Consider the following 27,767-nt stretch of genomic DNA (forward strand, 5'->3'; position numbering starts at 1 on the left):
AACTCATTTAGTAACAAGCTTTATTCAACTCCTGTATGTGTTTGCAAGTTTAAGCCTAAAGCAAGTAGCTGAAAACAAAGTTTGTTTAGCTTTGTCACTTATTCTGGGAGAATGAATGCACTTTCAGTTGTAGCAGTGTGGTAGCAACAGCTATTTCTTCAAGTTACTTATTTGTGCCTTCAGGATGTTCCCAGGCCTGATCACATATATCCCTCCAATTCCATGAAGGATCACTGTTGTGCACATCCAACTGTATGATATTGTGGGTCAGGTAATGCCTACCTCATGACAGAAGTGCAGGTTGTATAAGAACTGTCCCGGTGTCAAGTACTCAGTTTACACTATGGGTAAGAGCTGTCTCCTACACATGGCAGTCTATGTCTACAAATGGCAGTCTATGTGTCTTTCCAAAATCCCATGGGTCTCTGCTGTGTATCATATGCATTATCTTTCAAATGTTGTAAACAGTGTCCCTATCTGTCACAGATACCTCAAGTTCCATCAGTTCTGCCGAATCATATGGCGCAAGTGGCACAGCTTGTGTAGTAGTCTGGACTTGTTAGAGAGCATTATCCTGTTCTGGACCCAACTCACAACTAGTGTCTTGTGCTCAGGTCAGTGGCACATATACTAAAATTGGAATGACACAGAGATAGGCACGGCCCCCGAGCAAGGATGACACACAAATTTGTGAAGGGTCTATATTTTTAAACATTTTCATCTCTCCTAGATAAATCTCGTAGATAAATCTTTTTTTTTTTTTCGAGACAGGGTTTCTCTGTGGCTTTGGAGCCTGTCCTGGAACTAGTTCTGAAGACCAGGCTGGTCTCAAACTCACAGAGATCTGCCTGCCTCTGCCTCCCGAGTGCTGGGATTAAAGGCGTGTGCCACCACCGTCCGGCTTCGTAGATAAATCTTATTTTACCTTTGGTGCATAAACTCAGTCTGTTGATTTGTTTCCCTTATGTGTAAGTAAACCAGAATGACCAAGACTGCTTTGAGTTATTTTCTGACAATACATTTTCAGTTTAAGAACAAGACGGATTGATGGTCGGTCAAGGTTAGTTTGCTACTTATATTAATCATTTGTTCATTCATTGGATTGATGTATTCATATAGATCTTCAACAATTAACACAATAAATTATTTTTAATCTAGGCACTTTACCAATAACTGGCAATATAAAAAATACTAAAAATTTAAACTCTGATAAACTCATATATCATTCTTTCCTCTGCATTATTCTGGCTTAGTATATCATTGATTTCCTGGTACTGACAATTTGAAAAATGTGGAATGTGTACACAGCTTTTCTTATACATTCTATATCTGCAACATAATAATTAATTAACTATCAATTAGCTTGCTATAAAAATCAATACAGCCGGGCGGTGGTGGCGCATGCCTTTAATCCCAGCACTTGGGAGGCAGAGGCAGGTGGATCTCTGTGAGTTAGAGACCAGCCTGGTCTACAAGAGCTAGTTCCAGGACAGGCTCCAAAACCACAGAGAAACCCTGTCTCGAAAAACCAAAAAAAAAAAATTAATACAAATTCTTTGAAGTTCCTTATATTTTTGCCTTATACTATAAAGTCTACCTATTTAGTTAGTATTGTCTGCGTCCTTTTGAAAAAATATCGCCACCTGTTTTTGTCTTTTCCCTTGGGGCTCAGGGATTTATGTATAAGAGGAAAAGCATATATGTATAAGATGCAGAGTGATTGCATCAACCAATGTTGATGGAAGATTTTAAGGGTACAATCTCTCCACTCACACCACCACACCACTCAGAACCAAAGCACATATGAACTCACAGAGACTGTGGTAACACACTCTTGGCCTGGACAGATCCAAGCTCTGAGAGGGGAAAATGGTCATGGGCTCCCACCCTTAACCAAGAAGCTACCTGTAACGGATACCTGCTCTAAAAAACCTATTTGTTTTTTTCCAGTGGCGTCTCAATGAGCATATTAACCACACTTCAGGTTAAACCCCATGCCTAGAAGTAGTATGGCAACACAAATCAAATCCAAAAGGTGATTTTGTAGAGTTTTTGTCTCATATTGCTTTGTTTGGGATTTTTTTTCTGTTTTATTGAGTTTTTGCTTGTATATTTTAGTTTCTGGTTTTTTTTTTTTTATTTTTCGAGACAGTGTTTCTCTGTAGTTTTTGGTGCCTGTCCTAGAACTAGCTCTTGTAGACCAGGCTGGCCTTGAACTCACAGAGATCCGCCTGCCTCTGCCTCCCCGAGTGCTGGGATTAAAGGCGTGCGCCACCACCGCCTGGCTTAGTTTCTGTTTTTGTAGGGTATTTTTTTGTGTGTTTCTTTTATTTTGTTAGTTTGTATTTGTTTGATTTGTTTTTGTTTATTGATTTGTTTTCTGAGACAGGGTTTCTCTGTACAGCTTTGCTGTCCAGGAACTCACTGTGTTAACTAGGCTGGTCTCAGTCCTCCAAGTGATGTGATTAAAGTCTTGCCCCGCCCCCGGCTTGTTTGTTTGTTTTTGAGACTGGGTTTCTCCGTGTAGCTCTGGCTGTCCTGGAACTCCTTCTGTAGACCAGGCTGGCTTCGAACCCTCAGAGATCTACCTGCCTCTGCCTCCTGAGTGTTGGGATTAAAGGCATGAGTCACTGCTGCCTGCCTGACAAAAATTTTTTAATTAAGGAAAAGATGGTTGGTTACTACTATAACATTTTTGTCAGTATTGCTACAGTAGGTATATATTGCAGGCAGATCATTATTGTAAGTTGCAGGGTTCATAATTGGGTGAGATTGATAGTTACTTTTATTTTCTGGTAGCCTTTCTGGTACCTTATACTACTGTGAATTCTAGTTAATAGATATGAAACATCTAGTTGAGCACCAACTGGATTTTTCTATGTTTAATTATATAAACAAGTGATATGTTCAGCAATAGGGTTTACTGTCAGGTGGTCAAGGGTAACCAAGAGCATTGTGAGTAGCTTATATTATTTGCCTGTGTGGGGTGTCTATTGTACCTGACTTTGGATATTGTAAAGAGACTTTTAGAGTACGGAATTTTTAAAGACTTTTAAAGTTGTACTGTATTTTATATTATGATATATGGCATCTTGGAGGACAGATAGGAAAGTTATGGGTTTAACTGTGATGTGTTTGTCAAGTTGTCAAGGAGTGAACTCGTGTTGACTAATGTTGATTGTCAAATTAACACAAATGGGAAGATGTAATCTCAGTTTAAAAATTGCTTAATTCAGATGGACCTGTGGGCAAGTCTGTGGGGGCATTTCCTTAGTTGCTAGTTGATGTTGGAGGTCCCAGCTCGGTATAGGTAGTACCATCCTTAGGTAAGTGGGCCTGATCCTGTAAATAAGGTAGGTATACATAAGCTTGGAAGGAAGCTGCTAAGCAGTGTTTCCCCATCTCTTTCTGCTTTAAGCTCTTGCCTTGAGTCTCTGCCCTGGCTTCCCTTACTGATGACTATAACGTATAAACTAAAGTTCCTAAATTGTTTCTTAAGCTGCTTTTGGTTATGATGTCATCAGAGCAACACTACAGCCCAAGTGTAACATTGTGGCCCTGTACTAGCGTGACTCCGACTCTTTGGGATATTGTTTTTCAAGACAGTTGTCAATACCCATATTTTATGTTGGTTCTTAATAAAACGCTTGGTGTGCTGTAACTACTACCGTTTGTCTAGACATTGCTTCAATATTTAACACAAAGATTCATTGGAGGAGTCCCCCTTGAACAACTAAGAGACAGTATTAGAGCGCACAGATTTTTAAAAGGCTTTTTAAGCTCTTGCGAAAGATAGTCTTCGTCTCCTAACCCCTCCCGAGGTTTTTCTTCGGCGTTGATTGTAGAATCAAGTGTCCAAGCAATCAGCAAAGGCAAAATCCGCCGGGTGCACAGGAACCCAGGAGGGTCCCCACTGCGGGTGTCCTCTGTGACGTAGAGCCGAGCGCTGACGGAAGTGACGCGTGACGTCTTGCGTCCAGCGGCTGCGTCTGGTAGCAGGAGAAGATGGCGGTCTCCACAGGTCGGTTCCTAACCCCGGTCCGTCGCGTAGTCGCTGCTGACTGCTCGGGCGACCGCGCGGGGCTGCGGGTGCGCAGTGCGGAGGGTCACGCGGGACGCGGCGGGGGAGGGCGGGTGGCGGGGAGGTCGGGCCGCGTGTCCGAGCCCACGGGGACGGCAAACCTGCGCGCCCACTGCCCGCGGCGCCCTGCGGGAGCCCCGACTCAGCAGGCCGCCGCCGCCTCCGCCGCCTCTGCCGCGCCGGGGTGGGATGTGCCTGGGCGGCCCGGCCTGGCGGGTGTCCCTGCACGTCCGCGAGGCATCCTGGATGGCGCTGGGGGTCTCGGCTGAGATCCCACCAGACACGTGCGGGAGGACAGGACTAACAGGGAGGACGGCCGCTGTTTCGAATGAGGGAGCGATGATTACGCTTAGCCGGCAAAATGTGTGCTCTGTTTTTTATTTAAGCGAAAAACTACAGTACCCTGCTCAAGACGAACGCCAATTGCAGAGCAGCTGCTGCTTAGCTTGAGGGTTCGATTCCCATTTACAGTGTTCGGTTTCCCATTTAGGAAATTGTAATTTAAGTGTTGATGGGGCTTAGAGATTTGACGACTTAAAAATGTTAAGTTAAACCAGGTTCAAAGTGTGGAGTTTTAGCATTTAAAGATGATGGCTCATAAGATTTGTATTTTTCTAGTTTTTGTTGAATGTAGGTTGTAGAAGTGGAAGAGGTTGAGAGGCTGTTGGGATTGTTACATTACCTATATATACATTTTCTTTTTTTTTATTTATAATCTTCCAGTGTTTAGATTTTTTACATTGCATTTTTATTTATTTATTTATTTTTAATTTATTTATTTATTAAGGATTTCTGCCTCCTCCCCGCCACCGCCTCCCATTTCCCTCATTTTTCACAGTGATTAAGTCTTACCTTCATTGTGTGTAAGTGTCATAGACAGTAAATTCTTCAGCAGTTTTACCTCGGGGAAGTAAATCAGTATTCTGGCCAGAGCTGACTTAGACCAAGGATTATTTTTAACGTGACATTTTAATGCTCTAACTCTGATTTCTTTACTCCTTATGTATGTTTTTATGAACCGAACCATGATTTTTAAGAGTTGTGCTAAATACTTCAAAATTTAAGTAATAAAATGGTGCATTGTATATGAAAAAAGTGTCTGTGATTGAATTTGTTTATTGAAACATAGTTAAATACTACTCTTATGAAAGAATGTTCATTATTTTGAAAAGACCAGCAATTATGTTTATGAATGGCACAGAACCTTGTGTTAAACTGTTTTGTTCTTGGAAATTGAATTTATACTATAAATAAGCTTTGGATTATTCATGTCTTTATTGCATATTTGATACCTGTATCCTGTTTGTCCTTTTCACTGGTTTTAGACCAATGTAGTGGGAAAGCTTTGGTATAATTAAAAATATGTTTTAGAAAATTGGACTTATTTATTTATATTTTTGAGTCAGGGTCTCATGTAGCCAGGCTTGCCTTCTATTCTAACTGAAACAAAGTTTGGAGGAAAATGATTCAAATTAGACTGAGGATTTCTGTTGAGAAGATTTTTTTTCTTTTTCCCTTCCTTCCTTCCTTCCTTCCTTCCTTCCTTCCTTCCTTCCTTCCAGATTTCTGTCTCTTCCCTGCCACTGCCTCCCATTTCCCTCCCCCTCCCCCTGTTGAGAAGATTTTGAAACCAAGGAAGTAAAAGCTTATATATAACTGGTACTCTCTTCCTCATGAGTAACTGGAGTATTCGTCAAAGGCTGACCTTTATTCTGTTTTAGTCAGGATAATGACTTTCATCTATTCCTTCCTAGATGAATCCATCTTTTACACACTTCTCATATGGAAGTGGGTCTGCACTTTTCCCATTCCTTTCCCTGTGCACCAGGAGGATTTCATAAAACTTAGCTTAAACATTACTCAAGGGAAAGGATGTTTATTAATATTTAGTATCTGTAAAATTCATTTGATTCAGTTACTGTAATTTACTGTGTAAAAGAAATTTCTGTGTGCTCTGTGGTGGTGTATCTACCTATAGTCCCAGCACTGATGTAGGATTGTGAGTTCTTGATGCGCCTGGCCTGCATAATAATTCATTGGCTTGAGCTAGATAGTAAAGTCCGCCTCAAAAGGAAACAAAACCCAAATACACTGCTGTAGTAGTTTTTAGATTTACAAAAAAATTGTGATGATAGTGAGGTGGGCATATCTCCCTTTGATTGCTTAGTGTAACAAGTTTGTCAAAATTAGTGACCCAGTATATCAACATGTTGTAAGTCCATACCATATTCCCAGTTTTTAGACTAGGTCGCCTTTTGGTATTAAGTACCCAATTTAGCTATCACATTACATTGTAACGTGAAATATTAAAAACAGTCCCTTAGATTGTATTAGTATTGTGATGGTACTGTAGTTTTTTTGAATGAAGATGCATGGGAGACTTGGGGTTAAAATGAAATTTTACCTTTGTGTAGGTCTGTGTAAGGAAAGGAAACAAAGACAAATATTCTTCTCAGAAGTGGTCAGAGGTGTGTATACTGAAAGACTAATGTGGCAGTATTCTGATTTTCTTACTACTCTAGACTTCTGTGCTCTTCAGCCGTGCCACTTAGTCACTAAGTCTTGTTTTCCTGATGTGTGTATGCCAATGCTCACAAGTAGTACTGGGAGAAAATGACTTGAGCCTCAGAAGTATGTGATGGAAGAGTTGAACTCTATGTATTTCCGTCCTGAAACTTTGACTACTGGCTTATTAGATTTTTCTTGATGTTCTTGATATACATATATTCTTGATAAACTCTTGATACTGTGATCAAATAATATAGCCACATCATACAGACAATCCTTTCTGTGCAGAGTGGTTTGGGGAAGTAAAAATGGCAGTGAGATTTGTTTGTAACAATTAGTTAAGTGAAAAGGTTATTCTGAAATCTTTGAAACTGTCAAGACATTAAAAACTCTGGCTAACTACAAATGTGAGGATAGCAGTGAAATTAATAGCTAACTTAGACATATTAAAGTTTCATTTTCTGATGGAACACTTGCTGAATGTAGTTTGAATACCACTCTTTTCTTCTAATTACATAAGTTAGGATACAGAACAAGGAGCTTTCTTCTCAAGATTTGGTGAATAGGTGAATACTTATAAATTTTATTATCCAGCAGTATTTTACCCTTTGTCTCCTCAGTGTTTTGAATTGTGTCAGAGATTGCTGTATGGAGGTTTTTCAGTACTATGGCATTGTCCTTTGGATTTTGTTGGTACTGGGATTGAATCTAGGGATTGTGCTCTATTTCCAGCCCTCTTTTGATTTTTTTTTTTTTTCCATTTGATACAGGGTACTGCTGCTTAGTGGCCTAATAAACAGTCCTTGAACTTGTGATTCTCCCGCCTAAACCTTCTGAGTAGCTGAGGTTACAGGCCGGTACCACCAGAACCATTTGAAATCATTCTTTTCTTATAACTAATTGTTCCATTTGTGTGGATGAAGTATTTTTTTTAAAGGTTTATTTATTATGTATACAACATTCTGCCTCCATGTATGCTCACATTCCAGAAGAGGGCACCAGATCTCTCATTACAGATGGTTGTGAGCCACCATGTGGGTGATGGGAATTGAACTCAGGACCCCTGGAAGAGCAGCCAGTGCTCTTAACCTCCAAGCCATCTCTCCAGCCCCAGATAAAGTATTTTGGAAGACGAGGCTGGAGAATCAGAATCTCAAGGTCATCCATCCTTGGCTGGAGGTGGAGACTGCTCATACACTTGGCTACATTATAGTTTGTTTGTTTTGCGTGTGTATGTGTATACATGCATGCATCATTGGATACATGAGCCCCTCCCTGTCTTATAAACCAAAACAAAGGACTGGGAAGATGCTCAATCAGTGTGGTGTCTTCGGGGGGAAGCATGGGGACCTTAGTTACGATCTCCAGAACCCACATAGAGTTGGAGGGTGCAGGTAGTGTTCCTCTGTAACCCAGTGTTTGGGGTGGTGTGGGCCAGACAGGTGGGTTTCTAGAGCTTATTGGCCAGCTACTCTTAACTAATCAGCAAACTCCAAGTTTCATGGAAAAAACTATCTCCAAGAGTGAAGAAGATGTTGAGGAAGACATTTGATGTTGACCTCTGGCCTCCACATATACACACCATGTACTTGATGTAATGATAGCATCGTATGGTAGAGGAAGTTTGGAGTAGTTGGGGGGTCAGTGTTATTTACACTGTGTTAATGGAAATTTATGCAAATGAGAACCATTTATACCAAGGTTACCTAACTGAAAACATTCACTTAGTAATTAATTTGGGAACTCTTTAACATAAAACTTCAAAGTAGATAGAAAACATGTTGGCTGAATAATAAGATTCATTGCTTGAGAACTGATGTAGAGTAAGTCTGAATGATGGAAGATAGGCTGTCCGACCAGGTTTGGGAGTGGTGTATTGTTTACAGAGTTGTACTTCTTTTGTCTGAGAATAAAGACATTTTCAGTTTAAGTTGGAACCTTACAAAGCTTCAGGCTACAGAAGAGAAATCTGGACCTTAAGGTCTTCCACATGTTGAATAATAGTTGTTGTAATAGGCAGTACATTATGACTCTGCTATCTTCTGAGCTGTTTATTTTGAGAATGAGGCATGAAATGACTTTGTTGAGATTATTTAGATGAATAACCCAGCCATAAGGCCAAACTTGAGTTATGGAACATAGGATGAGTAGTACATAAACTTTGTTACTAACTCTTTTATTGACATCATTTTGTTAATAGTCTCTTGAGCACAGATTCTTTCATCGTTTTAGTACCACTCTGGTTTATGTATTCTTTGGTTTATTTGTGCATATCTAGTGATGTGAAACCAGGTGTGATGACTAATGCCTGGAATCCTGCACTTGAAGCAAGAGAATTGCTGTAAATTTGAGGACAGCCTGTGCTACATAGTTTCCGTTCAGACTAGGCAAAAGAGTCTAACTAAAAACATGGAAGGGGGGGTGGAAAACTAGTGATGTTGTTATTTCATGAAGATAAAGATTTTTTATTATGATAGAGGTTAAAGACATTGTATATTATTAAAAGCTTCATCCTTTATGGGATGAAATGATGTATTTAATTTAAAATTTTTTAAAATGGGCAGATTAGTTGGCTCAGTGGCTAAGAGCACTTGCTTGTTGTTAAAGAGGACCCAGGTTTGGTTCCCAGCTCCCATGTGTAGCTTATAATCATCAGTGACTCTTTTCTAGGTAATCCCATCCCTTTTTTTGACCTCCACAGGTACTAGGCATATGTTTAAGCAAAATGCTTGTGCACATAAAACCTAATTAAAAATGAAAACTGTTCATAGTGTCCAAATATTGTTTCGCATTAACAGATTTTTTTGTAAATTTGGCATTTCAGCACAGTACAAATGTAATTGTTTTCGTAAGGATGGCTATAAATTATTTTCTTTTTGAAGTTATTTTGAGGGAAGGAGGGAAAAGAAGCATTGGTAATGCTGTGAATGTTTGATACAGAGTCATCTTCATAGTGGGTCTAGGCCCAGTCTGATTCGTTAAGTCTTAAACCTTTCTTTATCCTATCTGTTACTCCTAAAGTGGCCCTTTTTGGTGTGTGGGTGTGCTGCTGGGGATTGAACCCAAATATTTGTGAGTGCTAGGGAAATGCTCTGCTGAGCTATATTCTCCCCACCCCCAAACTAAATCTTTCATAACTACCTCATTACCCATTTTCCCAAATAGGCCTTTAGACAAGACCGGTGTCTTAGTTACTGTGTTCTTGCAACCATGACAAAGGCAACTTGTAGGAGAAAGTTTCTTTGGGGCTTATGGTTTCAGGGGAGTAGAGTCTGACCACTGACACCAGACAGGTGTAGTGCTAGATCTGTAGCCGAGAGCTCGAATCTTGTGAGACACAACCTTGGGGCAGAACAAGCACGGTGGGTGTGGTGTGAATCTTTAGACTCAAGGCACTTTCCCAGTGACAAATTTCCTCCATCAAGGTCATACCTAATTCCAAACAGTTCCACCAACTGGGGACCAAGTATTCATATGTGCCTATGGGGATCATTCTCATTTAAACTGCCCTATTCCACTTCCTGTCCCTATAAGCTTGTAACTCCATTATAATGCAAAATGCATTTAATTCCACTTAAAAAGTTTTCATAATCTTTTATAGTCTCAACACAGTTTAAAAGTCCAAAGTCTTAGACTCAAGTCAATCTCCTAATTGTACCCCCATATAAAATCAAAACGCAGTGACACCGAATGTACATAACAGTGAGGAAGAACTGGACCAAAGCAAGACTTAAAACCAGCTGGGCAAACTCCAGATTTCGTGGCTCCCTGTATAGTGTTAGGGTGCTTAGATGACTCTGCCCTTGCAGCTTTGCTGTCGGCAACACTCTTCTCTCTCCTGTGTCTGTTCCAGTCCCTGTCTGCAGTTCCCTTGGGGGACATCCCATGGTTCTGGCATCTTCCCTTGAGGTCTAACAAGTCTAGGCTTCATTTTCACAGCTTCACACAATGGCCTTTCGGGGACTCCTCTGCCACACCTGGCCTCAGAGGAAGATTCCCACAGTCCTTTTCCTCATGTATTCCTCATCACTGTAGAGTCAGAGCAACATGGACAACACTGCCAGGAGACTACCTACCTGCTTTGGGGGCCTGGCCCCTAGATGTTCAGAAGCTTTCCTTTGTTACCGCTTTTTAGGGACAAAAAACTCCCCAGGCCTTTCCTATTTACCAATTGGAAGGTTTGCATTTTATTTCCTAATGTGTTCTTTTCACTTTGGACTGTACATTTTTATTTCTTTTTCCCTGTGTGCTCTTTTCCATTATGGACCTGCTTAAGTGGTTACTAATAACCACGAGAAAGAGTCACTATTACGTTGTCTTGAAATCTCTGCTAAGGAAATTAATCCATTACTTTACAATTTAGCCTCACTCAGGTTCTTAGAACAAGGGCAGAAAGCCACATTCTTTGCCAGTTTATCAAGAATTGTTTCTAGCCTTGTTGCTTCTATTGATCTTCCTCTGGAACCTCACAAGCTGGGTCTCCGTGGCCTACACTTCTCTTAGCAGCATTGTCTTCCCAACTGCCTGTTAGGAAGGCCTGCTTAGAGTGATCAAGCATTCTCCTGTCCCAACCCCAAATCTTGCCCATTTCTCTAAAAATCTGTCATGACTAAGCTTGTCACAGCATCGGCCCACTCCCTAGTATCAACCTCTGTGCTCCCTTTCTGTTTCTGTGACAAAATACCATACGAAATGTTTAGTTTGGGACTTAAAGTTTCAGAGGGTTAGCCTATGATGGTGGAACAAAGGCTTGCCAGCTGCAGCAGCAGAAAACTTGAATCTTAATCTGCAACTTAGAAGCAGAGAGAGGGCATACAGGGAATATTAGGACTGCTTTGAAGCCCACCCTCAATGACAGACCTCCTCCAACAAGGCCACGCCTCCTAATTTCTTTTCCAAACAATTCCACCAACTGGGGACCAAATATTCAAACTAATGAGTGAGCATAAATCTCAGACTACCGCCATATATTAGGTAAGACTAGGAAGATTGAGCAGTCGCTCTGGGACCCCGATACCTAAGAGATTTCCAAATAACCTGTGAGAGAAGCCAGGAAAGCCTGAGTGAACCTGTAAAGAACACGTGAAGAGTGGTACAGTCCGGAATGAACGTGTATTAGTGATGTGCTTGTGGCCTTGTCAGACCTGTGGGAACCTGGTAAACCACGCCTCAGGGATGACAAAACATGTCTTAGGGTGAATGCTGACAGTTTGTGTAAAAACCAGCAGCTTAGTTTCCTGTGTGTGTGTGTGTGTGTGTGTGTGTGTGTGTGTAGCCTGCAACTTCTGGCCTCTACAGACCTCCTCCGGAGAATATTTAACTGCTTTCTCTGTGCTAATAATATAAATAAAATAATAAAAATTCTGAGATTCCCAGTTGTGTGTAGTTCATGCCATTCCATCAGAGTGTACATAACTCACCAGTCATGGGCTTTTCTGTATAGTGTCTGTTCTTAATCCCCTTGTTGCTCCTAATCATGTCCAGAACTAAGCCATGCAGGATGTAGCGGTTACTAAAAACACCATTCTTCTTCAGCCTTTGACCAGACAAATCATAAGGATGCTGAAACTTGAGTTCAGTTTTAGGAAGTTATTTTTCTTCCTTAAAGCCAACAAAAAAAACCCAGAAAAACAGCGTTGCTGAAATGTACTATTTGAATCTTTTTAATGAGTACAGTCTATTGGAGTATAGTGTATTTAGAGGTGTGTGGAGTATTTACAAAAAAGTGATTTACTTAGAGCACTGCCTGTTCATGACTTCATTTGCTACCCATAACAATGGGCCATTGCCCTTAACAACTTGCTGACTGCCACATAAGCTTCTGTAAAATTTCACCTATTTGCTCACTCCACCTTGTGGAGTGAAACATGAAATAAAAATGTGACCTGGACCTGAGACTGAGACCTTCCATGAGCTTTCCTGGTTCTGGTCCATCGGTGACATCGCTTTCACTTTCATTGGTGTGTTTCTTCCAGGGAGGTTTCACCGTCATTTCTACAGTCACTTTAAAGCATTTTCCATTGCTTAGGAAGTAATTTTAAACACATTAGCATTGTTGATGGAGGTGGATGTTGTATCTTATCTGTTGCTTTCATTGGTTAAGTAATAAAACTGCTTGGCCCTCTGATAGGGTAGAATTTAGATAGGTGGAGTAAACAGAACAGAATGCTGGGAGAAAGAAGCCGAGTGAGGAGTCGCCATGATTCTCCCACTCCAGACAGACGCAGGTTAAGATCTTCCCTGGTAAGCCACCTCGTGGGCTACACAGATTATTAGAAATGGGTTAGATCAATATGCAAGAGCTAGCCAATAAGAGGCTGGAACTAATGGGCCAAGCAGTGTTTAAAAGAATACAGTTTCCGTGTAATTATTTTGGGTAAAGCTAGCCGTGCGGGCGGCTGGGTGCCAGGAACGTAGCCCGCCGCTCGTATAACAACACACTGTCCTACTTCCCAGTGTCTGTCCTAATAGGTTTGCCCCTTTAGTCTTCATATGTGCTCACTTTATTCATTCTGTGTTACTGTTTGGATATGAGTACCCTTATAAAGGTCTCATGTTGAAGGCATGGCCTTTGTTTGGCAGATCTAGTAATTGTGAGTTGTTTGACTTCGATGTAATCAGTGGATTAACAACGCATTGATGTGTTTATATATTGATGACAATTTGGGGAGGGGTGGAAAGTAGGAACCTGATTAAGGTTACTGGGATTCTTGTTCCTGGCCTTTCCTCCCTGTTTTTGTTTCATGAAGGCTGTGAGGTAAGCAGTTTGCCTTTACTGTGCCCTTTCACCCTGATGGCTCCACCCACAGGTCTGAGACCAATGGGGACACCTCAGGAAGGACTTAACTCCTGATATTGCCCCTAGTTGTTGAAGTAGTTTCCTTTTTTTTTTTTTTGAGACAGGGTTTTTCTGTAGCTTTGGAGCCTGTCCTGGCACTAGCTCTTGTAGACCAGGCTGGCCTCCAACTCACAGAGATCCACCTGCCTCTGCCTCCGCCTCCCGAGTGCTGGGATTAAAGGTGTGCGCCCGCCGGCAAGGTAGTTTCTTATAGTGATGGAAAACATGCTTTGTGTAATGTGTTAAGGGTCATTTGTATTGCAGTGCATCAATACCTTTACTGGTTGAAGAAATGTGGCATATCTATTCTATGCATTTTATTTGTCCATTCACTTGTTGATGGACACTTTACTACTTTTAAAAATTTATTGTGGCTAGTGGGAATAAGGCTGCTGTTAACATTTGTATCTGTTCTGAAATGTGCTTTTTAATGTAGAGACTTAGAAGCGGAATTGCTGGGTATTGACAACTGTTTAACTGTTGGAGGAACTGCTGCCCTGCTCTTCCCATGCTCTGACAGTTCGAGGGAACTGACTTTACAGTCTTATCAGCAGTGGCTGGTGATCTTGCTTTCTCCACATGCTCACCAGTACTTCCTGACGTTTGCTTCCAGCCAGCCTGTGCAGAGAATGTGGCGTGGTATCTTACTGCTTTGTGTGTTTGAGAATCAGGGTCTGATCATTTGTTACCCCACCTACCAGGCATAGTAGAATCTGTCAGTCCAGGAAACACACAACTCACATTCCCTCTCAAATAAGCAAATGGAGAGTACTCAGATTGGTATCCCCAATGCATCTGTGAACAGACTTGTGCTTCCTCTCTCTAGTTCTTACTCAACAGCAGACACTTGGCTTCACAAGGCACCTTGTTTGTCTTTCCCACCACTGATTTGGACCATATAACCTGTTCTCTGGTCTCCTACAGATTAGCAACTACCTCTGTGACTCTGCACTTCTCATAGAGTATGAAGTTTGGATTTAATGAGTTTCTGACATTGGGGGCTGGGAAGGAGATATTCAACTTTATCTTTTCATAGCCTCGATCACCTACGAGGCTCCATGATAAAAGCCTTACTGTGTTTTTTTTTTTTTGGTTTTTCAAGACAGGGTTTCTCTGTAGCTTTGGAGTCTGTCCTGGAACTAGCTCTTGTAGACCAGGATGGCCTCAAACTCACAAAGATCTGCCTGCCTCTGCCTCCCAAGTGCTGGGATTAAAGGCATGCGCCACCACTGCCCGGCCCTTACTGTGGTTTTGATTGGTATTTCCCTGATGCCTAGTGATGATGAGTATCCTTTTGTATGTTTGTTAACCATTTATGTGTTCTTGAGGAGATTCCATGTTCATCAGTTTTATTTTCATTTTTAATCTTAAACTTTAAAACAGGGTGTCATGTAATCTAAGTTAGCCTTAAATTTAGTATGCAGCTAAGACTGACTTTTAAATCTTTTTGAAAATGTATTTATCCTTACATTTGTGTGTGTCTGTGTCTGTTTGTCTGTCTGTCTTGAAAGTAGCAATCAGAGAATAACCTGTGGCGAGTCGAATTTTCTACTATTATATGGAACTTAGGGATTGAACTTGGGTGTTAGGCTTGGTGGCAAGCACCTTTATCTCCTGAGAATTTTGCCAGCTGATCTTGAATTCTTGCTCTCTGGGCTTCACTTACCAAGTGCTTGGATTATAGGCATGTGCTACTGTGGCCAGTACTTTGACTATTCTTAAATTGGGCTGCTTTTCCTTTTCTTCTCTTTAATTGTTTAGTTCAAGAAGTTCTTTATTCTAGATAGAAATTCCTTCTCAGATAATATACTTTGCAAGTATTTCTCCCGTTTTTTGTCACTTGCCTTCACTTGACATAATACATAGATGTAGTAATAGAGAACTACATTTGATTATATTTAAAAAGTACAGTTAGTTTTCAAGTCAACTGTGCAAAGAACATTCCTGCTTGCATGAGCACTGTGCCTTTTTATGCTAGTGGGACTTATCTCAGTTCCTATTGCTACTGCCAAGTCTGCCTTTCAGAGAGCCCACTGGGCCAGCTAGAATGTATTTGAGCTTAGCTTTTTTTTTTAAATTTTTTTTTTCAAGCCTACAGCACCTGGTATTCCCAGGCGGTCTCCCATCCAAGTACTAACCAGGCCCGACCCTGCTTAGCTTCTGAGATCAGACGAGATAGGGCGCGTTCAGGGTGGTATGGCCGTAGACTTGAGCTTAGCTTTTTGAATCCCATCCTCCTCCTGTTCTTGTTACTTCTGTTTCCCTTCTTTTGAGAACTTGAGCTCATGCTTAGGTATCACTTTCTTTTCCTGCTTCTCCCACCACTCATTGCCTCTGCTCTGCTATGGAAGGAGGTACTGACCTCAGGCGTCTGGGTTACTCTTCTGTCCCCTGAGGACTCAAGCTTTTGAACTCTTGAGTTCTTGTTGCTATTCTTAGGGCTAGGGTCATCCTTTTTTTTTTTTTTTAGTTTTTCGAGACAGGGTTTCTCTGTGGTTTTGGAGCCTGTCATTACTCTGCCCATTCCTCCCGGTCAGTGTGTTTGTTCGTCCTCCTTTTTGTGTGGGTGTTGTCTTTAGAGCCTTGTGTAGATTTGTCTTTTGGTAAGTCACCTAGCTTGCCCTTCATTTTCTGATTGATGACCTTGTGGTTTTATATGGTTACCATGGGACAGAGTGGCAGGAGTCTGATTTCACCTTGAGACTTGAAGTTTAACTTCACATTAAACAAGCATTGTAGCTAGTAATCAGGCATGTTGCAGACCATCTATTCTGTGGAGATATTGTGATTTGCCTAGGTCTTTCAGTGTAGTGACCAGTGTTACTGAAAAGTACAGATAATGCACAGATTGATATACTTTGATTTGTGCTAGTATCAGCTACCCAAGTTACCAGCTGCTGTTTATTAAATAGTACCAACATGAGGTAATTTCCCCAGAGGAAATGCTTGTTAGTGAAGTCTGACTCTTTTGAAGGGTTTACCTCATAAACAGTGGTTTGAAGGAATAGCAGTTTATTTTGTTTTATTCAGTCTTCAACTTTCTGGGTTACTCAGGAGAGCAATTGTAACCAGTTAGTAGTCTTTGTCAGAAGACCACACATCTAACTATGTACCATTCCTAATCTTACTGAGATTATAACTAGAAGAGATGGTGGAGTGTTGTTACTTGTCTGTACCCTCTCTTTATTCTAAGGAAAGCACCCCTTCATAGTTCTTCAGTAAACATTGTTAGCTGCTTTACTGGCATGTTCTCCCTTGAGCTTGTCTATTTCCTTGCACCACCTGTACCATGTACAGATAACTTGGTGCTTTGTGCTTGCATGAGCCCATTAACCTGGTGTTATCAGTGGGTCTTAAGATCTTAGGGAGAAGCATTTTGTCCCTGAATGTTCAGTCTCAGCAGCACTATTTTTTTAAATTTATTTATTTATTAAAGATTTCTGTCTCTTCCCCACCACCGCCTCCCATTTCCCTCCCCCTCTCCCAATAAAGTCTCCCTCCCTTGTCAGCCCAAAGAGCAATCAGGGTTCCCTGCCCTGTGGGAAGTCCAAGGACCACCCACCTCCATCCAGGTCTAGTAAGGTGAGCATCCAAACTGCCTAGGCTCCCACAAAGCCAGTACGTGCAGTAGGATCTAAAACCCATTGCCATTGTTCTTGAGTTCTTAGTAGTCCTCATTGTCCACTATGTTCAGTGAGTCCGGTTTTATCCCAGGCTTTTTCAGACCCAGGCCAGCTGGCCTTGGTGAGTTCCCAGTAGAACATCCCCATTGTCTCAGTGTGTGGGTGCATCCCTCACAGTCCTGAGTTCCTTGCTCGTGCTCTCTTCTTCTGCTCCTGATTTGGACCTTGATATTTCAGTCCGGTGCTCCAATGTGGGTCTCTGTCTCTGCCTCCTTTCATCGCCTGATGAAGGTTAATATTCAGGAGGATGCCTATATGTTTTTCTTTGGGTTCTCCTTATTTAGCTTCTCTAGGATCACGAATTATAGGCTCATTGTCCTTTATTTATGGCTAGAAACCAAATATGAGTGAGTACATCCCATGTTCCTCTTTTTGGGTCTGGCTTACCTCACTCAGGATAGTGTTTTCTATTTCCATCCATTTGCATGCAAAATTCAAGAAGTCCTTGTTTTTTTACTGCTGAGTAGTACTCTAATATGTATATATTCCATACTTTCTTCATCCATTCTTCCATTGAAGGGCATCTAGGTTGTTTCCAGGTTCTGGCTATTACAAACAATGCTGCTATGAACATAGTAGAGCATATACTTTTGTTGTATGATAAGGCCTCTCTTGGGTATATTCCCAAGAGTGGTGTTGCTGGGTCCAGGGGTAAGTTGATCCCGAATTTCCTGAGAAACCACCTCACTTCAGCAGCACTATTGAGAGAGTACGAGCATTTGCTGTAAGCTCATCACATTTTACACTGGGTTATTGTGGTGTCATCATTTCTGGTGGTATTGGCTCTGTGCCAGTGACTTAAGAACGAGAAAATACAAGTACAGTTTTACATGTCTTTTTTTTTTGCAGCATTTAATTTACCATTCAGAAATGATAGACTCTATAGGTATGTTATGCCCGAATTCATTAACATAATCGAGGCTTATTTCCTCTTTACCTAGTGGTATTAATATGTAGCAGATAGGTTTGTGAATGAGTAATCTGTTGTAATATGAGCGGTGGGGCTGCTTCCCCACCACCCTGCTAGCTTTACCAGAAATAATTACACGGAAACTATTCTTTTAAACACTGCCTGGCCTATTAGTTCCAGCCTCTTATTGGCTAGCTCTTACATATTGATCTAATCCATTTCTAATAATCTGTGTAGCCCATGAGGTGGCTTACCAGGGAGGATCTTAACCTGCGTCTGTGTCCGGCAGGAGAATCATGGCGACTCCCTTGACTCAGCTTCTTTCTCCCAGCATTCTGTTCCGTCTATTCCGCCTACCTAATTTTCTGTCCTATCAGAGGCCAAGCAGTTTTCTTTATTACTTAACCAATGAAACAACAGATAGAAAGATGACCCTCCTCCATCATTTCCCCTTTTTCTGTTTAAACAAAAAAGAAAGGCTTTAACTTTAACATAGTAAAATTACATATAGTAAAACAGTTATTAAGCAAGAATCACAGTTACAATATTTATATCTATTTTATCTTATATCATAACTAAGAAAAACTATAACTATCCATTCTTCAACCCCATCAAAGACTCCAGAAGGATATAATATTACCTAAGCAAATAAGAAATCCAAACTCTAGAAACTCGCTGTCTGGACAATCACCCAAAGTTCTTTTGTACTGTTGGGGCATCCATCTTCAGCCTTCAGGCCCATAGTATCCAGCAGACATTTTTATCAAGCAGGAAATTCCAAAGATAGTTCAGTCACTTTCTGCTGTGTCCTGCAGAATGTCTCGCAGACTCTTTCATGAGTCAGGAACCCCGAAAGACCATCTCACCTTTAGGCAAGTTCAGCAGTCCTCTCTCTGCAGGTTCTCTTTGTCCAGTTTATGCAACAATTCAGGCAAGAGCAGTTTCTTGACCAAATGGCTATCCAATTCCATAAGGAGCCTCTTCAATGCCCATCTTCCTCTTGAAGTAGCTGGAGCTGCCAGGAGCAGACATATCTCATTGCCATGAAAAACCCTAAGTTATTAAAATATTTTAAATGCCATATTCTGCAGTCTTTGAGAGATATGAAGAATGTCTATCTAACTGAAATATATCTCTATATATCTAGAAAATCTAACTAACATGACCACAAGCTTTACTATTATCGATGATTATCCATTAGCAACCTATATTTCCTATTATACATTATATTTTTAAATAAACTACATAATCACAATACCGTAATCAAGAGCAGAAATACATATACATATAACAAAATTGACCTTAAATCCATACTAATGCATATTATTCATATCTATATCATTTCCCCCTTTAAATGTAAAAGAACATTTATAAGCAATATTTGGGAACATGGGCGCAGTTTTTTCTCTCCAAACTGCTTCCTGCTGAATGGGGGCACTGTTAATCATATTTTTCATGGGGTAACCTGTGTGCCAGGTTTATCTCAGTCGGCAGTTGAGCAATGTAATTTTTTAAGGGTGTTCACAGCAACCTTTCAGGAGGGCGTGGTCTATCATACCATATTGGGATAGAAGAAATCCACAGTGTCTCATCCTCTGTGAAAACAAAAGAAGGACTTTTCCAAAGCATCATAACCTTAGATCCAAATTCTGAAATCAAGATACCTTTAGAACATATTTGCAGGTTCAGCTAAGCAGCCCATATAATGAAATGTCTCTCTGTACTTAGCTCCTTCACAGTCAAAAATTTTAAAGAAAACACAATGTACATAATCCAGACTCTCTGAATTTTCCATTTTTACGTGGCTTATTTTTCTTTATTTCTTTTAATCTCTTAACTATCTGTACTCTGTCTCTTTAAAGACTTTACCCCTTTTTTTAAGGGCATTAACTTTATTCTCTCTCTTATTTTTTTTTTCCTCTCTCAAGCCTATGTACACTCATCCAACATTGTGATCCATTTAGTGGTCTGAATCTGTCCTATTGTGAATCTGTACTTTCTTTACTATCCAGGAGCACTTCTTAAAATGTTAAGCACATCTTAAAAACTTAAGTTGCACCATGTAGGGGTAATACGGTAATAAGGTACAGCCTGTTTCCTGCCTAGTCTAAACCTTAACTATGCTATTATTGTGGTAATTACGGTAGTTCCTGCCTGAGACCAGCACAGTTCATCATGGCAGAGCTGAGCCAAGCTGCTCCTGCCTCAGAGCCATTTGGTGCCCCTGAGCCACACACAGTTCCAGGCACACAGCAGTCCACATTGCCATCAAGCAAGCCGTAGCATTTTACTCCAAATGCTCCATACAAAAGCTCTGTCTCCCGCAGGAGCCAGACAGAAATTGCAATGGTGGCACAGCCCAGAAAGCCGGCATTTTAAAACAGCCAGTTTTTTCCTGCTGCTGAGTCAGGACAATTTCTTTGCAGTACCCAACCCACAAACAGCAAAAAGCTGTCTTAAATTGTCTCTCTGTCCTTTTTAAGCCCTCTCAGGTTTTACGTGGAGTTCATTAGCATGTTGGGTACCACGCTGTTGTAATATGAGCGGCGGGGCTGCTTCCCCACCACCCAGCTAGCTTTACCAGAAATAATTACACGGAAACTGTATTCTTTTAAACACTGCCTGGCCTATTAGTTCCAGCCTCTTATTGGCTAGTTCTTACATATTGATCTAATCCATTTCTAATAATCTGTGTAGCCCATGAGGTGGCTTACCAGGGAGGATCTTAACCTGCGTCTGTGTCCGGCAGGAGAATCATGGCGACTCCTGACTTGGCTTCTTTCTCCCAGCATTCTGTTCCGTCTACTCCGCCTACCTAATTTTCTGTCCTATCAGAGGCCAAGCAGTTTTCTTTATTACTTAACCAATGAAACAACAGATAGAAAGATGACCCTCCTCCATCAGCAATCCATGTAGTTTTAGAGTGGTTTGGGGAGAGATGGTCAGAGTCTTTGTGATCATCACACAAAGAGTGTGATTAATAGTTGTGTGATTAATTTTCCTGTCTATATAGTAACACATGGCCCATACCGTGCTTTCAGAAACTTAGAAGTCATCTAAATTGGAGGTCCTTTATCTTGTGGTTCAAACTATAGTTCAAATGCACCAAATGTTCAAAGTTTGATTTAAATTTTGTCTTTTTTATTTTGTCTAGTTAGTTCTAGGCCATATTTTAGCATCTGGCACATGTCTTACAGTTCAATTGTAGTGCTTTATATCATGGACGCTTGTGTGGTTGATGCCATCTTAGATTTATAAGGAGGTAGTTATAAATCTATTGAGTCACTCTTGGGGTGAATGTGTTAGATTTAAAGTACTTTATTCTTCAAAAATGCTTCTCTTCTAATCTGTGAATGAAACATGTCAATTTAAAATAGTGATTTCCAGGCTAGCCAGAGCTACATAGTGAAACTCAGTTTTAAATCAAAGGAAAGCACAAGAGAAATAAATATATTTTAAATGTTAGCTATGTTTTTGAAATATTTATTTTGGAAATGAAAGTTAAATTGCTGTTCTGGTGACTTCATTTTAGCAAGATACTCATTTTTCTTTTCTACCCCCATCCTACTCCTGAGACAGGGTTTCTCCGTGTAGCCTTGGCTATCCTGGAACTCGCTCTGTGGACCAGGTTGGCCTCGAACTCAGAGATCTACCTATCTCTGCCACCCAATTGCTGGGATTAAAGATGTGTGCCAACACCACCAGGCTAGCAGGAATGTCTTTTTTTAAATATTTATTTATTTATTTATTATGTATACAATATTCTGTCTGTATGCCTGAAGGCCAGAAGAGGGCGCCAGACCTCTTTACAGATGGTTGTGAGCCACCATGTGGTTGCTGGGAATTGAACTGAGGACCTTTGGAAGAGCAGGCAATGCTCTTAACCACTGAGCCATCTCTCCAGCCCCTAGCAGGAATGTCTTATCTGTTCTTTTTTTCTTTGTGAATTAAAAATTTACCATTATACGGGCATTTGTATAAATGATGGCTGCAATTTAATTGCAAAGTTTTTGTTTTCCAAAGCTTTATAGGGATAGGAGCATAGCTCAGTGGTAGTGTGTGTGGAGTGCTTGAGGCCCTAGGTAGTTCAGTGATGGAGATTATCTGGCACATGTAGGGCTCCTTTGATCAGGTACAGGAGCCCTAACTCCTGGGACCAGCGGGGGCCATGGGTGGTGGTTCACCTCAGTATTCTAGAAAACCTTAACCCTTTGTTGCATTTTCTAGGATTGAATGAAATTCTCATAAAAAGTTACTAGAGTTTGTATATTCATATATATCATTTGCTAATTGAAGTGTCTGGTTTTGCCCATTAATTTTATGTCAGCGTCCTTGACTAAGAACCTCAGCTAGGGGAAAATGATCATTTTATGATAGTTTCTTCATAATTGATATATGCCAGTATAAAATTGGTTGAGTAGGAATTTTTTTTTTTTTTCTGGTTTTTTCGAGACAGGGTTTCTCTGTAGCTTTGGAGCCTGTCCTGGAACTCCCTTGGTAGACCAGGCTGGCCTCGTACTCACAGAGATCCACCTGCCTCTGCCTCCCGAGTGCTGGGATTACAGGCGTGCGCCACCACCGCCCGGCCTGAGTAGGAATTTATATACATGTTCAGTACTGCTATAATGTTTGACACAATGCTTTCTAGTGACATTTTCATTAAAAATAGTTTTTTCATGCTGTATATTTTGATCGTATTTCTTCTCCCCAAACTCTTTATATTCTCTCAACTGCCACTTGTTAATCATATTTTGTCTGTCTGTCTATGTGTGTGTCTCATAAAACAAAAACCAAATTGAAAATCAAATAAAAAAGCCAACAAGGTAAAAAATAACAAAAAAAAGCCTATGCACACACATATCTGGAGTCTGTTTTGTGTTGGCCTTCTGCTCCTGGACATGACATTTCCCTGAAGTGTGGTTGATATAGTGACCATCCAGTGACATTACATTAGAGAAAACTGACACATAGGAACTCACAGAGACCACTGCAGCACATACGTGACCTGTCCAGGTTCAAACCAGATAAAATTTCAGCACCAAAAAAGGGAGGTGGATACAAAGTCCCACTTAACCAAAAAGCTATTTGCAATTGTTACCAACTGTCCTTTTCATCTTAAGGGATTATTAGGCCAGATATTGCCTGAGGCCCAATACTTCTTTGAGGGAAGCTTGCCTTTGGGTGTAATATTTTGTGAAAACTAATCTACAAAAGGCTTAATTATGCATCTCTTCCTGGGTGGTGGTGGTGGCAGTGCACACCTTTAATATCAGCATTTGGGAGGCAGAGGCAAGCTCACTGATTTCAAGGCCAGCCTGGTCTAACAGGTGAGTTCCAGGACAGCCAAGGCTATGGAGAGAAACCCTCTCTCGGCCCCTCCGCCCCATACCAAAAACCTGAACAAAACAACAAAACCTTCTATCTTAATAATTATGAGCTTTTACGTTGACACTGACATTCTTTTGTATAGGAGTTAAAGTTCCTCGGAATTTTCGCTTGTTGGAAGAACTTGAAGAAGGACAGAAAGGAGTAGGTGATGGTACCGTTAGCTGGGGCCTTGAAGATGATGAAGACATGACACTTACAAGGTGGACAGGCATGATTATTGGGCCACCAAGGGTCAGTGCTATATTATACATATTTATTGTTTATTTTGAGTGAATGTTTAATTTTATTGGTAATAAAAGACAATTGTGATAACTTTTGACAGGAAGAATTCCTGCATCTTAGTATGTTTTATGTGCATTTATTTATTGATATCTCTTGTTTGAAGGGTATAAGCTTGGAAAACTGGGATTGAGGAGGAGTGGCATGGTTGTTGCCCCCAAAGTGTTTGTGTTTTAGTAGGGAAGAAAACAAATAAACAAACAAAAAACCAGTCTAAGGTTAGATTTTAATATGGCTGAGCAAGTTCATCATGTTTCTTCTACTGGAACAAATTGAGGAAGGCTGAGCAGAGAAGGAAGTTGCCTTTGGAATGGGCTATAAAGGACTGATTGGTAGGATTTTTGAAGGTTGAGACCTGTGGGGATAAAGGACATTCTGTGTCAAAGAGGAAGTGGAGGGGATATTTGGAAGAGTGTCACATGTTGCCTGCTCTCTTATGTGACTGAAGATCTCTAGATTGGCTTGCAGTGATTACATATTGCTTCTGCCCTCTTTCACAGTCCTGAGTGGGATATTAGAGGTCTAAATACCATAATTTACAAGATATAGCAGCAAATTTAAGACACTGGAGGTAATAGTGCAGTGGTAGAACATATGAAATTAGAATGCATACCACGTGTGGTTTTCAGCAGCAATAAAACAAAATAGCTAGGATTTTTTTTTTTTTTTTTTTTTTTTTTGAGTTAGGGTTTCTCTGTGTAGCCTGGTTGCCTGGCACTCACTCTGTAGATCAGACTGGCTTCAAACTCAGAGATCCACCTGCCTCTGCCTCTCAAGTGCTGGGATTAAAGGTGTGCACCAAAATTGTCTGGCTAAGATTCGTAAATAATTTCTAGTACTGTTATTGATCTCTTGTGTATTTGTTCTTCAGTCTTTCTCAGAATTGTCTGAAGTATTTTTACATAGTTTTTTCCTAGATGGAGATACTTTTTTCTATAGTGTATTCTTTAGTTAGTAGTCTTATTCAGTGTGTTCAACACAAATTTGAAAGATTTATTTGTTTGCTTGTTTATTGTGATACTGGGATTGAACCTAAGGCATCACCCATGCTGGATATGTGTGCTACCACTGAGCTGTGTCCCCAGACTTTTTTGCTTTTATTCTGAGACCCAATCTCAGCATCCTGCAGGCTGACTGTGAACTCAGTCTGTGGATCAGGTAGACTTTGTACTTTAATCCTGCTAGTTCAGCCTTCTGAGTAGTTTAGGATCATGACCTCTTCCATGAGGACCGATTTTTTTTTTCTCTCTTACCGTCTGTTGGAAGAAGACCTGTTCTCTTTAGAGAGAATTTAGATATTTTTTTCTGTTTATTAAAAAATGTAATTAGCAATGTTAGACGAGTGTATTCTGTGGCATTTGCTGGTGTTCCTTTGCAGTCCTTTATACCAAGTCTGTTAAGAGTACACAGTGTGCAGACTTCATGTGCACTCCTGAGAGCCTCCTCCTGACTTCTCTGATTCTTCCATAAGATATTTGAGAAAGGAAATAGAAGGTTGGTGGTTAAAAGACTTTATAACTTGGTATTTGTGATGAAAACTGATTTTTTTCACTGTTTCTAAACATTATTATATTAGTCTAGCTAAAAGAAAATTAAAAGCAAGTAGTTTTAACATTCTGGCTTAGACTGGTTTGAAGATTTAAGTCACAACTTGGTAAAAATATAAGTTTGAAATTGTTTAGATTTTTTTTTTCTCCAGCCACTACCCTCAGTAGACTTTATATCTGAAGAATGTGTTGGGCCTGTGTCTTGCATACAGACTCTTAGCATAGTTTCCTGATAGGGAGGAAATGCTGTAGCTCCTACTTTATTTCTCTCCATTTGGGTCTCCAGTGGGATTCCCAAGCTACTTGCTTTTTCTGGTGTAAAGGCTGTTTGTGTAGCTCCTGTCTCTTAGCTCACTGAGACACAGACAGTAGGCCATGGGCCTTCTCCTCTGTTGGGTCATTGCATTGGAGTTGTGTGTGTGTGTGTGTAATAAGGCTTATGACTGAGGTGTGTCATAAAATGAAATATACATTTCTTTCATTAGAGTTTTACATGACAAGGTAGGTTTTATAGAATTTTATACTGCTTAATTAAGAGTGAACAGTCTAGAATATGCTTGTGCACAGAGAGCCTAATGCAGTAGTACTGAATAGAGTGAGAGGAGCTGAATAAGGTCCATTGCCTTCTTTTCTATTCCTTTCTCGTCAGAGATGAAAATTGTTTTCTGGCTGTAAGGACGAGATTTATTGGCCTACTTTAGGATATGCTTGCCAGGTTTTGTGATCTGATTCAGGGAAGAAGAGGACAAGGATCTGCTTCTGTTCATTTTTTTGTTGTTGTTGTTGTTTGCTTTTAGGGGGCCAGAGTCTTGCTGTGTAGCCTAGGCTAGTTTCAGACTTGAAGTGATCCTCTTGCTTCAGCCTTCCTAATGCTGGTAATACAATTATACTACCATACCTGGAATTTTTTGTTTTTAATATAATTTTTTTTAGATAATCTGATCTGCATTCAAATTGAAGAACCATGGAAAAGATTCTCTCTTGAGAACTGTTTGATTTCACTCAGTTTTATATAGTACCAAATTGCTGGGTGTATGACTGTTAACTGTCAAATTTGGGTGAGTTTTATAGAGCTCTTTCAAAATATTGAAGTGTTTAGTAACATGTATCAGATTGTTTCATAATTTTATATTACAGCAGTTCAATGTTACATATCTGAACTCTACTTGATAATAGCTTTCATTTATCAAAGCTAAATGTTTGAATGAGCTCTGTACTTGTTAATATGGCTTATTTTCTTCCTAGTTTTATATAGGCATCAATTTACTATGCAGTATCCTATTTCAGAACTGTACTACTGAGCAAAAGCTATAATGAGAAAGAAAAGCTAATTATTACATGAGAATAAACCTGAATAGCCTTGAAGTGTAAGTCATAGCCTTAAAATTCCTGTTTTATAAGAATGTAGTATTAGCTAAACTTCATTAATTTAGAAACCATATTTGAAAATATGTATAAATATGATGTATACATTAATTCAGATAATAGAGTTAATAAACCACAGAATTTATTAAGTAGTAGTAAAGTAATGGGAAACAAAAATTGTTTAATTGTAATAATAATAATATGTTATGATTTTCCTTTGCTGGAAGTAATTGCCTGCCTATCTGTGAAAAGTGATCATAATTTTTTAGCCAACAAATCCATGTGAGAATAAAAAGAGGCATCGTTAGTGTTACTGAAATAATAGAAACCAATGAGATTGTTCTGGGTGGTGAAAGCCTTTATATATGTGTGACATAAACCACACACTTGTCCTTTCAGTATCTTTTTATTTTAAAGTAAAATCTAAATGTAAGTTGGTTTTTCTTTCTAATTTGTTATCGACACCATTTGTGTCACAAAAAATAAGTTCTGATTATTCTGATTCCACTTGGTAGAATTATTTTGGTTTCATACTATAAGCATGAAAAATGCTTAGTGATTTTTTTCCCTAACTATATAGTTAAAATAGCTTTGTACAGAAGTTTGTATGCCATCACACACCATCATAACAAGTTTGTGCATGCTACATTCTTCTTTGTTAACAGGTGGGCAGTAGTTTAGTTTTTGTCATTATGATTGTTCTTTCTTTTTCCTATCTTTCCAGACAAACTATGAAAACAGAATATATAGTCTGAAGGTAGAATGTGGATCTAAATATCCAGAAGCTCCTCCATCTGTTAGATTTGTAACAAAAATTAATATGAATGGGATCAATAATTCCAGTGGAATGGTAAGTTATGGTAATAATTTTATTTTTATATAGCATATAATATATAGGCAAGAGTTTTCAAAGTTTTGTTCAGTTGAAAGAAAGAAGTTTGTCACTCAGGAGGTAGAAGCAGGGGGATTGGGAGTTTGAGGCCAACCTGGGCTACATAGTTGGTTCTTTTACCAAAAATAAAAATAAAGTTTGTCTTAGGTTGTTTTTTATGTCTTCTCCTCCCTTCAAGATATAATGTTACCCAATAGCTAGCTCCAGAGTAGCCTTGAACTTGAACCAGTCCTCTGCTTCAGCACTCTGAGTGTTAGGAATATAAGCATTCAGCCA

General features: G+C 40.0%; 1 protein-coding gene and 2 non-coding genes across 3 annotated transcripts in view; 2 read left to right on the plus strand and 1 right to left on the minus strand.

Moving 5' to 3' along the window:
* The first annotated feature begins 606 nt into the window (after nt 1–606).
* Nucleotides 607–710, plus strand: LOC113455658. Its single transcript, XR_003376653.1, has one exon. It is a non-coding gene; the product is annotated as a U6 spliceosomal RNA (small nuclear RNA).
* Nucleotides 711–3,941: 3,231 nt separating this feature from the next.
* The window catches only part of Ube2v2 (ubiquitin conjugating enzyme E2 V2), a 33,677-nt gene continuing 9,851 nt past the window's right edge, over nt 3,942–27,767 (plus strand). The window contains exons 1-3 of the mRNA XM_005370372.2: nt 3,942–4,021; nt 23,491–23,639; nt 27,324–27,449. Of these exons, the coding sequence (XP_005370429.1) occupies nt 4,006–4,021; nt 23,491–23,639; nt 27,324–27,449 (291 nt within the window). The 5' untranslated portion in view covers nt 3,942–4,005. The remainder of the gene's footprint in view (nt 4,022–23,490; nt 23,640–27,323; nt 27,450–27,767) is intronic.
* On the minus strand, nt 15,517–15,635 carry LOC113455656. Its single transcript, XR_003376651.1, has one exon. It is a non-coding gene; the product is annotated as a 5S ribosomal RNA (ribosomal RNA).

Source organism: Microtus ochrogaster, unplaced genomic scaffold (genome assembly GCF_000317375.1).
Source record: "Microtus ochrogaster isolate Prairie Vole_2 unplaced genomic scaffold, MicOch1.0 UNK77, whole genome shotgun sequence".
NCBI lineage: Eukaryota > Metazoa > Chordata > Mammalia > Rodentia > Cricetidae > Microtus > Microtus ochrogaster.